The sequence below is a fragment of the Hipposideros armiger genome, unplaced genomic scaffold, assembly GCF_001890085.2.
Source record: "Hipposideros armiger isolate ML-2016 unplaced genomic scaffold, ASM189008v1 scaffold_910, whole genome shotgun sequence".
In the NCBI taxonomy this organism is placed as follows: domain Eukaryota; kingdom Metazoa; phylum Chordata; class Mammalia; order Chiroptera; family Hipposideridae; genus Hipposideros; species Hipposideros armiger.
The window spans coordinates 728,030-741,329 of NW_017732260.1; the positions used below are offsets into that span (position 1 = coordinate 728,030).

Consider the following 13,300-nt stretch of genomic DNA (forward strand, 5'->3'; position numbering starts at 1 on the left):
CAATTTGAGAGGCAACAAATTAGCGGCAAAGGTTCAAACTAAAAAATAATGATATTTATTTAGTTTTTTGGAAATATAAATAACAATAAATGACAAAAGATAAAACAAAATAACAAAAAAACTGACATGTTTTATCATTGATATCTCCAGGCACAAAGGCATTTATTAATTAATATTAAAAAATAAATTTGACTACTTCTTATCTGCTTTTTCCCAGCTTTAACTACATGGATGTTTTTGGAGCTTGAGTTCCTAAGAAAATTCCATACTTACATGTATACAGGCCCCTATACTGTAACAGAGAGTAAGTGAGGTTAAGGTCCCACTTCCATAGGGAAATAGGGAAATAAATTTCTATCCTTGGGGATCTCAACAACTATACCTCTAGGAACTTAAAAAGCAGCTGCTTTCATTAGTATCCTTCTACCATGGGGTATGTAGCCATCGTCCATTGAAACGTGATCCAATTTGGGTACAGGTACTCTTCAGGTTTTCCAAGTTCTCCACATGACTACCTGACTAGGCCACCAGCTTTCCGTGGCAGCTCAATTTGCAGCTCACAGCCTCCCAGGCTGCACCAAAAGTGGGATTCACAAAATCCAAGATAAAGAATTTTTTACCTTTCTTCCTGGAAGTTAGAGAGCTCTTTGAGTAGGAAGGGTAAGGAGGTGTTTCATCAAGCTTGCTTTCACACTTAGTACTGGGGGAAGGGCTGCTAAAGCTATCCAGTGCACGCCTTGAGTGTATGGAGTGTCCTTACCCATCACCACACAAGGAAGCTGAGTAAATTAACAGGTCACTCGGGACCAAGCCCCTCAAAACAGAGGCAAATTCAGTGAACCAGGGCTGCTGCCTGTGGTAACAGCCCTAAGTTTATCGAGGTCCTTTTTTGAAGAACCATATTAATCTCCTGATTCAAGAGGCACCTCTGGCCAGGACAGATACGGAAGGAAAATATAGCTTCTGGGTAGGGACATGCCATGCAGAGTTTAGAGGTTGTGGTTTAGTCTACAGCACAAGACGACGGCAGCATCACTAATATTCAGAGCTGGAAAGAGCGTTGGCTGGACCACACTCCTGGAGCGTCTCTATTAATGCAGCTTAATGGCAGTTGCCCAGACGTCGTTGCTGGGGAGCGGGGGAAGGACCCATCCTTGGGGAATGGCGTTGCCTTTAGGATGATCAGATGGCACCAGGTACTGATCCCAATCATGCCTTAATAAGAACATTGTAGAACAACTGTTTATTTGTTTTATTCTAAGCAAGATGTTCAGCAACTAAATATTCTATGTCAGGACTTAGCTTTCAATGACTGATCTATAAGCCCACTACAGAACTAGATTTCTAGGATTTATGCAAAAGACTGTATTTCTTCAAAGTACATATAAAGGGGAAAAACTCCGAAGAACTAATAATCTTATAGATAACCGAATAATGATATACAGTCAATCCTCATTATTTGCAGATTCCTTATTTGTAAATGTGCCTGTTCACTAAAATTTACTTGTTAACTCCCAAGTCATTACTCGTACTGCTTTCATGGTCACCTGCTGACATACACAGAGCAGTGAAAAACCTGAGTGAGTCACCAGCACACACGTTCCCAACTGACGCTGGACAAAGTGACACTCTACCTTCTTGTTTTCAGCTCTCATACTGTGAACGAGTGTCCTTTTTGCGGTCTATTTAGTAGCACATTTTTCATATTTTTGTTCTTTTTACTGGCAATTTTGCTGTTTATAATGGCGTATGAGTATAGTACTGAAGTGCTGGCTGTAATATGCCTTACAGAGAATGCCTATATGTACGTTAGATAAGCAACGTTTGGGCATAAATTATCATGCTGTTAGCCATGAGTTCAATGTTAATGAATCAACAATATATATTAAATAAGGTGTCTTTAAAAAAGAAATAGACCTAAAACAATGCTATGTATTGATCAGTTGATGAAAAGTGGTGGCCAGAGGCTCCCAGGAACCTAACTCCTGTAGGAGCAGTTCAGTATTCTTTAATTCAGCGTTTGCGGCTTTATAGAACACAGCTACTGTGAATAATGAGAATTGACTGTACTTATGTTTAAAAGCTAAAACTTGTATGTTAGCTAGAAATAGACATTCCCCAGAACATAAACTTAGTGTGCTAAAGAGCAATGTAGGAGCTTTGGAAGGAACCTCAGAGATCACTTTAGTTCAGTGATTTTCAAACCAGGCTTTGAAGACCCCTAGATGCTTTGGGGAGTCTAGAAACTAACAAAGTGCTTCCAGTCAATAACAGATTTCAGATGCCTGCGGAACTCATTCATTCATTCTGTCTTACAAACTATTTCTCCAAAGACTGCATTTGGGAAGAGTGCTACTGCTAAAGCTTAAAGGCCACATTCTAGTCCACCATTTTCATTTTATAGGTGAGGAAAGTGAGGCCCAGGTTGCTGCAAAGTTTACCCAGCTCATTAGTAACTGCAGATGAAGATGAGACTCCTTGTTCCTAGCTCTCTTGGCTTTGACCTGTAAGAACTCACAAGTCAGCATGGGTCTTAAACAGTCTCCACAGGCAAGTAGATAGGGAGAGTCTGTTTGCCAGCAGAACAGAACTAAGAAATGGAAGCCGATGCTTGAACTCAACACAACAGCTAAAGCATGGGATAACAAAAGGGCAAGCCACAACCTGAGTTTCATTTCTTCCCCTGTCAAAACAGGGATATTGACTTCTCAAGGATTAATGAAGACTGAACAAGACATATGTGGCATCCTTGAAACTTGGAAACTGTATATAATGACCCATAAGGAACTTAAAAGATACAGGTGACATGGAGAGTGCCCCTCTGACCTTATCTGGATGAGCGCTGGCAGGGAGTGCTCCGCTTGGAGGTAATACTGTCGGAAAGGCTGCAGGAGGTGAGCAAGTGGGAACTCATCTGAAAAAGAAAAAGCACAATACCACGTCTTCGTGCTTCATATCTAGAGTGTATTTCTTAAGGCGAGGTGACTGAGCCTATGATTATGACCATATGATAAATTTGCATTTCATCCTTATCCATGATTTCCAGGATACAGTTTAGAATTGCAAATCCTGAAGGTGTCATTCGTTGCCCACCACCTCTTAGCTCAGATTAAGATCATCATCCATGAGAAAAAGAACTGTCAATTTAGTACTTTCCTTTTCTCCACTGGTTACAGAGGAACTTACCTGGATCCCCAAATAACTTGGACTCAATTTCACGCTTCTGAAGTAAAATTTTCTCTTTTTCTTTCCTCTGTTTCTTTTCTAGTTCTCTTTTCCTCTCTTCCTCTTGTTCTCCTTCTAACATAACTCTGAGGGCTCTCTCTTCGGCTTCATATAGTTCAGAGCGTTTTTTAATGAGTTTTCTCAGTCGCTGAAGATGATGCTCAAAAGTTTCATCTGCTGAGGCTGGAGGACAGACGCCTGGATAACAAGATCCAAATGGCATTTTGGTTACTTTTTCTTATTCTCAAATCTGTGTTCTAAGGAGCAGACTCAAATTAGATTCTAACCAATCTTCAAGGCTCAATTTCATCTCCTTGAGTCTCCAATTAATATGACCATACCCTGACTGTCTCTAACTCCGCTCCCTGTAGCATACCAGTTAACCTTTGATTTTGTTTAATTGTAATGGTTTTGATTCTTCAGTTGGAGATTGAGCTCACTACAGGGAGGAACTGTCTTATACGCCTTCACTGTGAAACTCCCACAGCTAATAAACAATTTTCCCTCTGACTGAATCTGAAGTTCTGGGTGAGCATATTTGGTTGGATAGTGACAAAGAAATATACTTAATTAACAATACTGACCTCACAGAGTCTACTGCTGAGAGTAGGGTGACCAAATGTTTCAGTTTGCCTGGTTGTAGCACTAACAGCCCAGTGTCCTGGGAAACCTGGTAAGTCTGGTCACCCTGATTTAACTGTGAGGTCACCTAACAGTATAGCCAACACAGCTAGAGCTACAATTGGGAAAATTTGATTTTAGACTAGTTATTAAGTGGTATCGAAGAATTATTACCAATTTTGTTAGGTGTGATAATGGCATCATAATTGATGATGGGTATTTTAGTTAGGTGTTCTATTTTTGTACATGTGTGAAATTTTTCATAAAATTTCATAAGGAAAAAATTTTTTAAATTTAATGAATCCTTGAGCGGATTGCAGTTGTGCACTCACTACCACAACAGCCCTGCAATATAAAAACTGCTAAAGCTGCGAGGTGATTCATCCTAGAGTAACATGGGTGTGGTCCATCCTGTTAGTCCTTGGAGATTTAAAAGGAAAATGTGTTTGGTACAGAAGCATTTTAACATTACTGGATACACAGAAGAAGAAAATCCTAATCCCATTAACATAATCAACCATTTCTATTTCCCCATATTGATCATTGTGTCGTTTTTCTCCATGTATTAGCAACTTCACACAGTTCAACATAATACGTGTGTAATTTCCACCTCTCCATGTAAATTTTTGACATTCTTTTCTTGTCTTTATAATTGTTTAATGGTTCTATCCTGTTTCACCAAATCAACGTACCATAATTTACTTAATAAACTCCCTACTCCCAGACACATAGGCTGTTCCAAGTGTCCTATTAAGTATAATGCTACAATGCATACTCTTGAGCAAGTGACTTTTTTCCTTCCTATGGATCATTTCTATAATATAGGTTCTCAAGAGTGGAAATTTTATGGATACTTTCAAGACTACCTAAATGTGGTACTAAACTGTTTCCTAAAAAAGCTACACATTTACTCAGTACCTAACACCTGACACAAAGAAAGTAATTAATATATATAATTTCTTCAATGAATGAATGATTTTCAATAGAGTTTTGGCACTTTATGCTGCCGCCAGTGAAGTACAATATTGCCAGCTTTGAGCACTAAATTTTCAATTTTGGCTGATAACGGCATAAAATAATGGTTCCTTATATATTGTTGTGTCTCTTGTGAAGCTGTTTAATTTGGAGGGCTCATTCTTTTCTCCCTCAACCACTGCAGCTAAGTAGTCATGAATTCACTCTCCTATCTTCACCTCCAAGGCTAAGATTCTTCCAGATAATTTTCTCATAACTGCGTTGCTTAAGCAGGTTTCTATTCACATATTCCCAACTGGAAATGGAAACTCTATGACTCAAATCCACCTTCTGCTAAGTTGCTGGGCTATTATTTTCCAAATACAGATACACATAAAATTCTTATGCACAGAGAAATTTAAGCTGACACTATGTTGCTTTGTAATAATTTCATGGTTTTGTTTAATTTCTTTACCTAGACCAGGGACTGGCAAACTTTTCTGCAAAGGGCTAGATAGTAAATATTTTAGGCTTGTGGGCCAACCAGTCTCTGCTGCAACTACTAAAATTTGCCAGTACAATGAAAATATACAGATACTCCATCATCCATCAGCCCGTAAGTACCTCCAGACCCCATAAGGTGCTGTGGCCTGCTCCCATCTCAGGCTGCTGGGCCTGTGCCACCCACCCACATCACCCTCAACCTTTCATCCATCACTCCTGGTCACCTAAACACATTCCCTTGAAAATGGCACTCTCTGTCCAATCTTCCTCTTGACCCCATGTACTGACATGGTCTAGGTTTCCTCCACCTCTACCATTTACTCCTCCAGTTCCTGCAGCATCTAGATAGCAATTGCCTTTATTCCCCGTTGCCATCCACACCTTGGGGCCTCAGCCGGTCTTTCACCTTGGCATAAACAGAAAAAACTTTGCACCTCTAAAGTCTTAAACCCGATTATTCTCTTCTCTGACTACAACTCTCTACCCTTCCAGTATGCTTATCTTCTTCTCCCCTGAGACACTGCCAGCTTCATTAAAAGTTCCAATCTGATGTATCAGACATCACTTTTCTTCCACTCATTCTCACCAAAACTTGTGATCACCCATAAAGTAAAACCCTAACAGCCTTGTGAGCTATGCTCACCTGACAGCTGCAAAGTACTGGAAAAAGCCATTTTGATGATGTGAGCTGCTGCCAGTATATATAATAGTTACATCAGCTGGGCCCTGCAACCTCCCTGCAACCATACTCCCATGGGTCACTGCTTGGATCTCACTCATTCCTCACAGCAGTTATTTCACTGCTCTCTGAAAGCCCCACTCTACGGACTCTCAGAGCAACCATCTAACCTATTTCGCAGAGGAGACAGGCTGCCTGGCAGGAATTCCCTTAACTTTCTGCCCCTGATTTCACCCATCAGCATTACTACCCATTCTTGTCTCCTTCATTTTCATTCCAGTGGAAGTTGGGTCTTATGTGCCAGGACTGTTTTAAGTACTTTTCTCATGTTTACTTATTTAGCCACCGCAACTCCCCATGGGTAGGTAATTATCATTATCCCCTTCTTACAGATGAGGAAACCAAAGCACAGAGAAGTTTAAGTAACCTGCCCAAGATTGCACAATCTGAGTATTTGCCATTTTCTAGGAGTTAGAAGGTCTACCTTTCCCTTCTCTCTCTCTCTAACCTCTCTTGATCTTTGTTATGGCCTCCTCTATTTATCTTGATATCGACATTCCCTAGGACTTTGTCTTTTTGGCCCTCATCTCATGCTACACAACGTCCTTAAGTTCTGGTTACATGCTGATGAACCCTTATCCAGGATATACCACAGGCTCCTGAAACTCAACAGGTCCCAAACTGAACTCGTCAACTCCAAGCCTGTTTCTCCTTCTCTCTTCCTGGTCAATTAGAATGATATCATCACTCATTCAGTAGATCAAACTAGAACCTAGAAGTCATTTTTTCCTTTTAGCTCCACATGTTGAGTTCCCCAAGTTATTTATTTATCTGTACACACGTACACACGTACACACACACACACACACACACACACACACACACACACACAATTTTAGTCGTACCTCTTAAATCCATTTACTTTTCTCCAACTCACCATCTGGCCCTAGTTCACCCTCCCATACTATCCCTGCCAAGACTACAAAAGCCTTATCAGTCTCTCTCCCTTTCTCCCTCTTTCCTAGATGCTCCAAACCTTTCTCTGCTCTGCCAGCACTGATCTTTGTCATCGTTTCATTCTCTGCTTAAAATCGTTCAATAGTTCTCCCTCAGCTTTAAGCATAGGTGAGAAGTCTAGCCTGGCACGTAAAACACTTTGCGATGTGGCCCTGCTTATATATCCAGCCTCTCAGCAATGACTTGGAGGTGCATACGCCTTGAAGAGAGAAGTTAGAAAGCTGCTCATTTTCTTTTCAGGTACACAACGCAGCCAGTTACTAGTTACCAAATCATTAACACTCAAGTCAGTTAACTCCACAGAATCTGCTTCTTTTTATAGATCATAATTCCCCCTAAAATTTCCTTCTTCTTTTGGACAAAAGTGAGGAAAACTAACAGTGACAAATTATGCTGGTAAATTCACTTGGCAAAAGATTGCTGACCCTCACCTCAGGGAGGAAACGGAGTAGGGGAACATTAAATAGTAGCCCTCAGGTTTTGCATTCTCGTAGAGACATGGGCAGACACAGTAGATGCAAATTCTGCTCTGACTCATGAATCCTCTATGGGGTCGTCTGACTCTGAGGCCTGAATATGAAGCAGCCTCTCTGAAGGCTGGTGCAGAAGCTCATCTCTGAGCTAGTGAATGAGCCTGGCCGAATGCACAATCACATTCTGGCAAGGCTTTATTAGGGTCTGAATCACTGTTTTTATTCATATTTTAAACCACATCGGGGGAGTCATCTGCTATTGTGGTATTTGCTCATTTGTATACTCTCAAATGTCCTTGGTGAATGTCAGTGGCCTACAATCTACTAAATAAAGCAACATGTGGTCCAAACCAGGTGCAAGTGAGGTCACCTCAGCCCAGAGCAGGGAAGGGTGGAGGATGCTGCATCCAAATTTGAAAGACAGTGAGAGCTTAAAATAGCAAAGATGGGACTGAGGGCCCGCCAGACAAGCAGACTGGCAAGAGCAAAGATCCAGACAGGCAAATAAAAAGCATAACTGGGGGAACTTCTAGAAAACCAGTGATCCCTCTAAAGGCAAGAGACCATTGAGGTTTTGAGTCCAAACATGGCATGCAGTAAGCGAGAGGACAAAATCCATGCAGTCTACAGGGCACTTCCTTCCCCCTCCAACCATTCATACCTCTTCAAATCAATGTGTTAAGTCTGAAATGTATCTGAAGGAGCTCTGCCAAGTTTTCCACACCTTCTGAAGTAACAAGTAAAGACAGGATAGCTTTCACTTTGGCACATGGGGAAAGTTGACCACCCACGTCAACCTCACTCAGGAAAGTGTGACCAGGAATGCCTGGAGTAGGCATGATGGGTGGTCAAGAGGAAGAGAGTGCAGTGGGTTCCCACACCTGCCTCTCTTTTCAACCTGGGGTACCAAGGGCTAAACATTTTCTACGGCTTCGTGCTTCAAAAGTTCTGAGGTACTGCTGACAAGCTCAGTTAACGTACTGGGTGAAAATAATAAAGTGTCAAGCATTTTCTGTCAAAAATTTGGGGGAGAGGGAGATGCCATAGTAAAGAAAGGGAAGGAACAGGAACAGAGGAAGAAATGCAACTAGAAATGCAAAGCCATGGTTACCTTTCCTTGCAGCAGCCTCTTTCCTGAGTTTCCTCAATTTCTCCAAGGCCCGAAGAATGTCCACCATTCTTTTGGTGTCTGCTTGTTTTTTCCTCACTTCAGATAAGACACCATCGGCAGCAGCTTTAAGTTCCTGCTCCTGGAGGAGAAAGAGCCCATGAGACCTAGTATTAGGAAGACCCTTACAGCAGACAATAGCTGTCCGCCAGTGAGATTTCAGAGGATCGGACAGTCCCAGTTGTTAAAAGAGACTCTACTGGATCTACATACCAATTTCCTGGACCATGCACAACTCCCCTCTACACTGTTCTAGCCAAGGGATTATCCTCTCTGCAGATTCCATGTGGGTGCTGGTCTTTGTTTCCTAGAGTTTCTCCAAGTGTGGGCCAAGGAACATCTGCACCCAACTTTCCTTGTTAAGTTGGGGCTCTCGTTAAAAATGCAGGCACCTGGACCAAAGATTGAGGCTAGCAGGGAAGATAGGGAACAGGGTTGGAAAGGCCCAGGACACTACAATGCTCTCAGTGACAGCCTAAAACTCCACTGCCAAGGATCTCATCGACATCACAGCCTTTCAAACATCTGAAGACCCTCTACTACTCTTCTGAAGTTGGTTCACATGTAGACTAAATACCTCTGGTTCCTCAAGACACTACTCAAGGGACTCTGTCTCCAACACCCTCTCTGTGGGTGGTAGGGAGGATGCTTTTGCCTAAAGCCCTCTTTCCCATTTGTCAAATCAGTTCCCATAATCCCACCATTTCAGCCACATCATGTGTTTCATTCTTTTGCCTACTTCTTCCTGGAACTACACCTGTTGTTTTCACTTGGCTTTGACATTTCCTTCAAGACTCAGTTCAGGTGTCACTTTACCATCCAAGCCTTCCCTGACACCTTCCCCCAGCAAATTAGATATTCCTTTTCTGGCCTCCTACACACACTATGCTGTACAGACATGATCTCCCATGAGGCGCTATGCCCCTCAGGGACAAGCACTATGTCCTATTCATCTCTATCCCCAGCACCTGGCCTGGTACATAATGGACCCTCACTAAATGTCTGAACTGACTCAAACTCCCTTAGATTAAGGCCTTGCCTCCAAGTATTCTTTAAAGCACTGACATTCCTGGGGGCTTGAAGACAAAGCTTGCCATTAACACACTTCACAAGGTAGTTAGATGCTAAGGCAGTTGCAGACAGGGGGAGGAGGAGGAAGAAGAGGAGGGGGAGGGGGAGGAGGGGAAAGAGGGGGAGGGGGAGAGAGGGAGGGGAAGGGAGAAAACACTAGCTGGTAGTGGAGAGTGGGGAGGGGGCGGAAGTGCCTAGAGGCACTCAAAAGTAATGACAATGTCTTAAACAACTATTTGACTAATTTCCAGTTTCACCTTGGCCCCTATTTAAGAACTTGAGATTAACAGGCTTTGGAATCAGACAACTGGGCTCAAATCAGGAGTGAAACCGCCAGAAAACCCTTGTCATTGCTGGCAGCTTAACTTCCCTATGGGAAAATATCACCTACCTGTCAGAGTTGTTACAAGGATTCAAGATCTGGTGTATGTAAAGACCTTAGCATAGTGCCTAGTATATAATGTGCTGAAAAACACATTGTTGAACCTGGGGATGTGTGGTTTTAAAACTTGTAAGCAAAAGGATCCTGGGGAAATCATCACTATTGCCCCATCAGCCAATTAGAGTATGTATATGTTTCTTGAGGCAGGCCCCAAGTCTGTATATTTTGTATTCTTAAAATCACCTAGAGCAGTACAAGGCACAAGAACCCAGAAGCGTGTTAGTCTTGAATGTCAATGTCAGAATGTCAGAACGTTGGAGCATGAGACAGGAGATGTGTCATCCCTGCAACACCACTGTGTGATCCTACTTTGTGTTTACAGGGCTTTGCGGTGCACCTAGAGTATTTATGTTGTGTACCATACATTATTAACACGCAATCAGTATGGAGATATAAGGTCGGAAAGGCAAGCTATCTTTTTATATTACAGATGAGGAAAAAGAGGTTTAGCCCTGGGAAATGGCAGCGCAAAGCCTCACACCCCTTCACGTTCCAAACTTGTACTCCCAAGGCACGTCTGGGACTCTTACCCGCTTCTTCTCCTCCACCTCCTGCACGCACTTGACCCTCCAGCGGTCAATCTCCTGTTCGCGCTCCGCTGCTCGCGCGGCCTCCGCCTCCCGCTCGACCTCGCGTTCCCGGGCCCTCTCGCGAAGTCGCGTCCGGCGGCGCCGGACCCTCTCCAGTCTCCGCCGCGCCTCGCCCACATAGGCGGCCTGAGTCAGCAGCTGTAGTCGCTGGGCCAGCTCGGCGCGCTGCGGCGCGGCCTGGGCATACAGCAGTGCCCAGGCCGCGCCGTCGGCCTCGGCCTCGTGCAGGGCCTCGCCCAGGTCACGCAACCGCCGTACCAGGCGCAGAGCCTCCCGCAACCGCGCGCGCACTTCGCCCAAGCTGGGGCCAGCCGGCCGGCGCGGGGGTACTGGGCACCCCGCCCGCCGTGAGGTTCCGAACACCGCTTCTAGCCACTGTCGATCGCGCAGACGCTGCAGGACCGCGTCCCCAAGCACGTCGGACGGCGGCGGCGCCTCTGGCCAGCGCGGACTCCAAGGCGGCCCCGGGCCTGGAGGCGGCGGCCGCGGGCGCTCGCCGGCATCGATCCCCGGGAAGGGCCGACACTGGGGCAGTGGCGGAGGTAGCGGCGGTGGCGGCACCGGGTAAAAGGAGCCGCCGCCGCCACTGCCGCCGCGAGAGGCTTCCCCGGGGGCCCGGGGCTGGAGAGCCAGCGGGGGCTGGAGGAAGGGGGCGGAGGCCCCTGGGAAGAGGCCGGGCCGCTGGGGAAGAAGTGGCGGGAAAGCTGGGGAGGGCAGTGGCGGTGGCGGGCAGCCGAAGGGAGCGGGAGGCAGCTGCTGCGGGGGCGGGGGGCCCGGGCGACCGGGGGCGAAGAAGGGCGGCAGAGCCATGGCCACCAACGAGGCTTTCTGAGCAGTCACAGGAATCTGAGTGGTTTCACGAGACTGTGGCTTCCGGGAGGAAGTGACGTAGTACCAAGCGCGACGCCAGTGTGACGCGCCTGGCTTCCTTCAGTCCTTGAATTCGTAATACAATACTGTTCTTAAACTGAGCATTCTAGGTGCGGAGCTAGCTGCTTTGCAGACAGTGCGACCAACGGATACAGTTCTCTTCGTGGAACTGTTTAGTAAAGTAAGCACATTATGTAATCATGCAAACAAATGTAAAAGTGCAGCGGTGAATATGTAGTACTACCAAAGAGGAAAACACGGGGCAAGGAGAATGTGACTTAGAGGTTGCGGAAGGTTGTCCTAAGGACTTGAGGCTTCATCTGAGCTCTGAAGGATAAATAGGAGTTAAATAGAAGAGAGGTTACCACAATTCAGATGCTACCAGAATTTGCAAAAGCCCCCCCGCCTAACAGATAAGAGTAGGTTTAGTGGGGGATCTAAAAGAATGCCAGTGTGGATGGAGCACAGAAAGCCTAGAGAGCTTGGTGATTGATCCCAGGAGGTGGACAGATTATAGAGGCCATGATCGCATATTTTAAAAACAGTGGGAAACCACTGGAAGGTTTTAAGCAGGAGGGAAAGGGGAAGCCAGGCTACAGGTTTTTGTGTTTTGTTTTTTTTTTAATTGGGGAACAGCCATGGTTACACATTGCTTTCATGCTACAATGGCATAGACGACTCTTTTAAGGAGGGCGCAGCTCACAGTGGCTCATGCAGCGATCGAGCTGGCAACCTTGGTGTTATCAGCATGACGCTTTTAAACAACTGAGCTACTAACGAGTCAACACCCTCCGCCCCAGATTAGGGGTTTTTTGTTTGTTTTTTTAGAGACCAATTTTTTTTTTTTTTAAGATTTTTTTATTGGGTAATTGGGGGAAGGGGAACTGACAAGTTGCTATCCTTTTGGTCTTCAGTCTAGTTGTGGAGGACGTTGCTTCACTGGCACACGTTGGCACCATCATTGCGTTCTTCCCGGGCGAGGCAGATCAGTTGCCGGCTTCTGGATGGCCGCTCACACTGGCTGCTGGCTACACACGGTAGCCCATGGCAACCCACCTGCCATCGCGGGTGACTCAAGGCAGCCCAGCTCCAGGTCAAGCTGTTGTTCAGCATCTTAGCTGTAGAGGGCAGTGTCACTGGCCCTCATATGTGGGATCCAAACCGGGGCCCTCTGGCATTCCAAGCCAGCGCTTAACCAACGCGACACTCGGCTGGCCCCAGATTAGGTTTTTAAAATTAAACTCTATTTTGAAATCGCTGTAGAAGCATATGCAGCTGTAAGAAATAATACAGGGAGATCCTGTATACTCTTCACCCAGTTTCTCTGAATGGTAATATCTTGCAAAACTAGTACAACATCACAACCAAGATGTTGATGCTGATACAAGTCAAGATACAGAACATTTATTTCCATTACTTCCAGGATCCCTCCTTTGCTATTTTATAGCCACACCCACCTCCCTTCTTAAACCTCTGGCAACAACTAGCTTGTTCCCCATTTATATAACTCTGTCCTTTTAAGAATGTTATATAAATGGAGTCATACAGTACAATACCTTTTGGGATGCGCTGTTTCCACTCTGCATGATCCCCTGGAGATTCATCCATGCATCAACGCATTCCTTTTTATTGCAGAAAAATATGTGGGTAAAATTAAACCACACTTTAATCATTCACCTGTTGAAG

The 13,300-nt window shown here is 44.8% G+C and overlaps 1 protein-coding gene across 1 annotated transcript; it reads right to left on the minus strand.

Moving 5' to 3' along the window:
• Positions 1-79: 79 nt before the first annotated feature.
• Positions 80-11,654, minus strand: PDCD7 (programmed cell death 7). Its single transcript, XM_019630431.1, has 5 exons — positions 10,685-11,654; positions 8,585-8,723; positions 3,187-3,423; positions 2,827-2,914; positions 80-1,215 (listed from the first exon to the last, which is right to left on the minus strand). The coding sequence occupies exons 1-5, from the start codon at positions 11,552-11,554 to the stop codon at positions 1,092-1,094; spliced, it is 1,458 nt and encodes a 485-aa protein (XP_019485976.1). The 5' UTR covers positions 11,555-11,654; the 3' UTR covers positions 80-1,091.
• Positions 11,655-13,300: the final 1,646 nt, after the last annotated feature.

What these genes read in the sequence shown, in the direction of transcription:
- PDCD7 (XM_019630431.1), bottom strand. Translation starts at nt 11,554, where the DNA reads ATGGCTCTGCCGCCCTTCTTCGCCCCCGGTCGCCCGGGCCCCCCGCCC. An exon ending in CAAGTTATTTGGGGATCCAG is followed by an intron (nt 2,915 to 3,186) that starts GTAAGTTCCTCT and finishes TTTCTTTTTCAG; the next exon opens with ATGAGTTCCCACTTGCTCAC. An exon ending in CCAGCGCTCATCCAGATAAG is followed by an intron (nt 1,216 to 2,826) that starts GTCAGAGGGGCA and finishes GTTCTTATTAAG; the next exon opens with GCATGATTGGGATCAGTACC.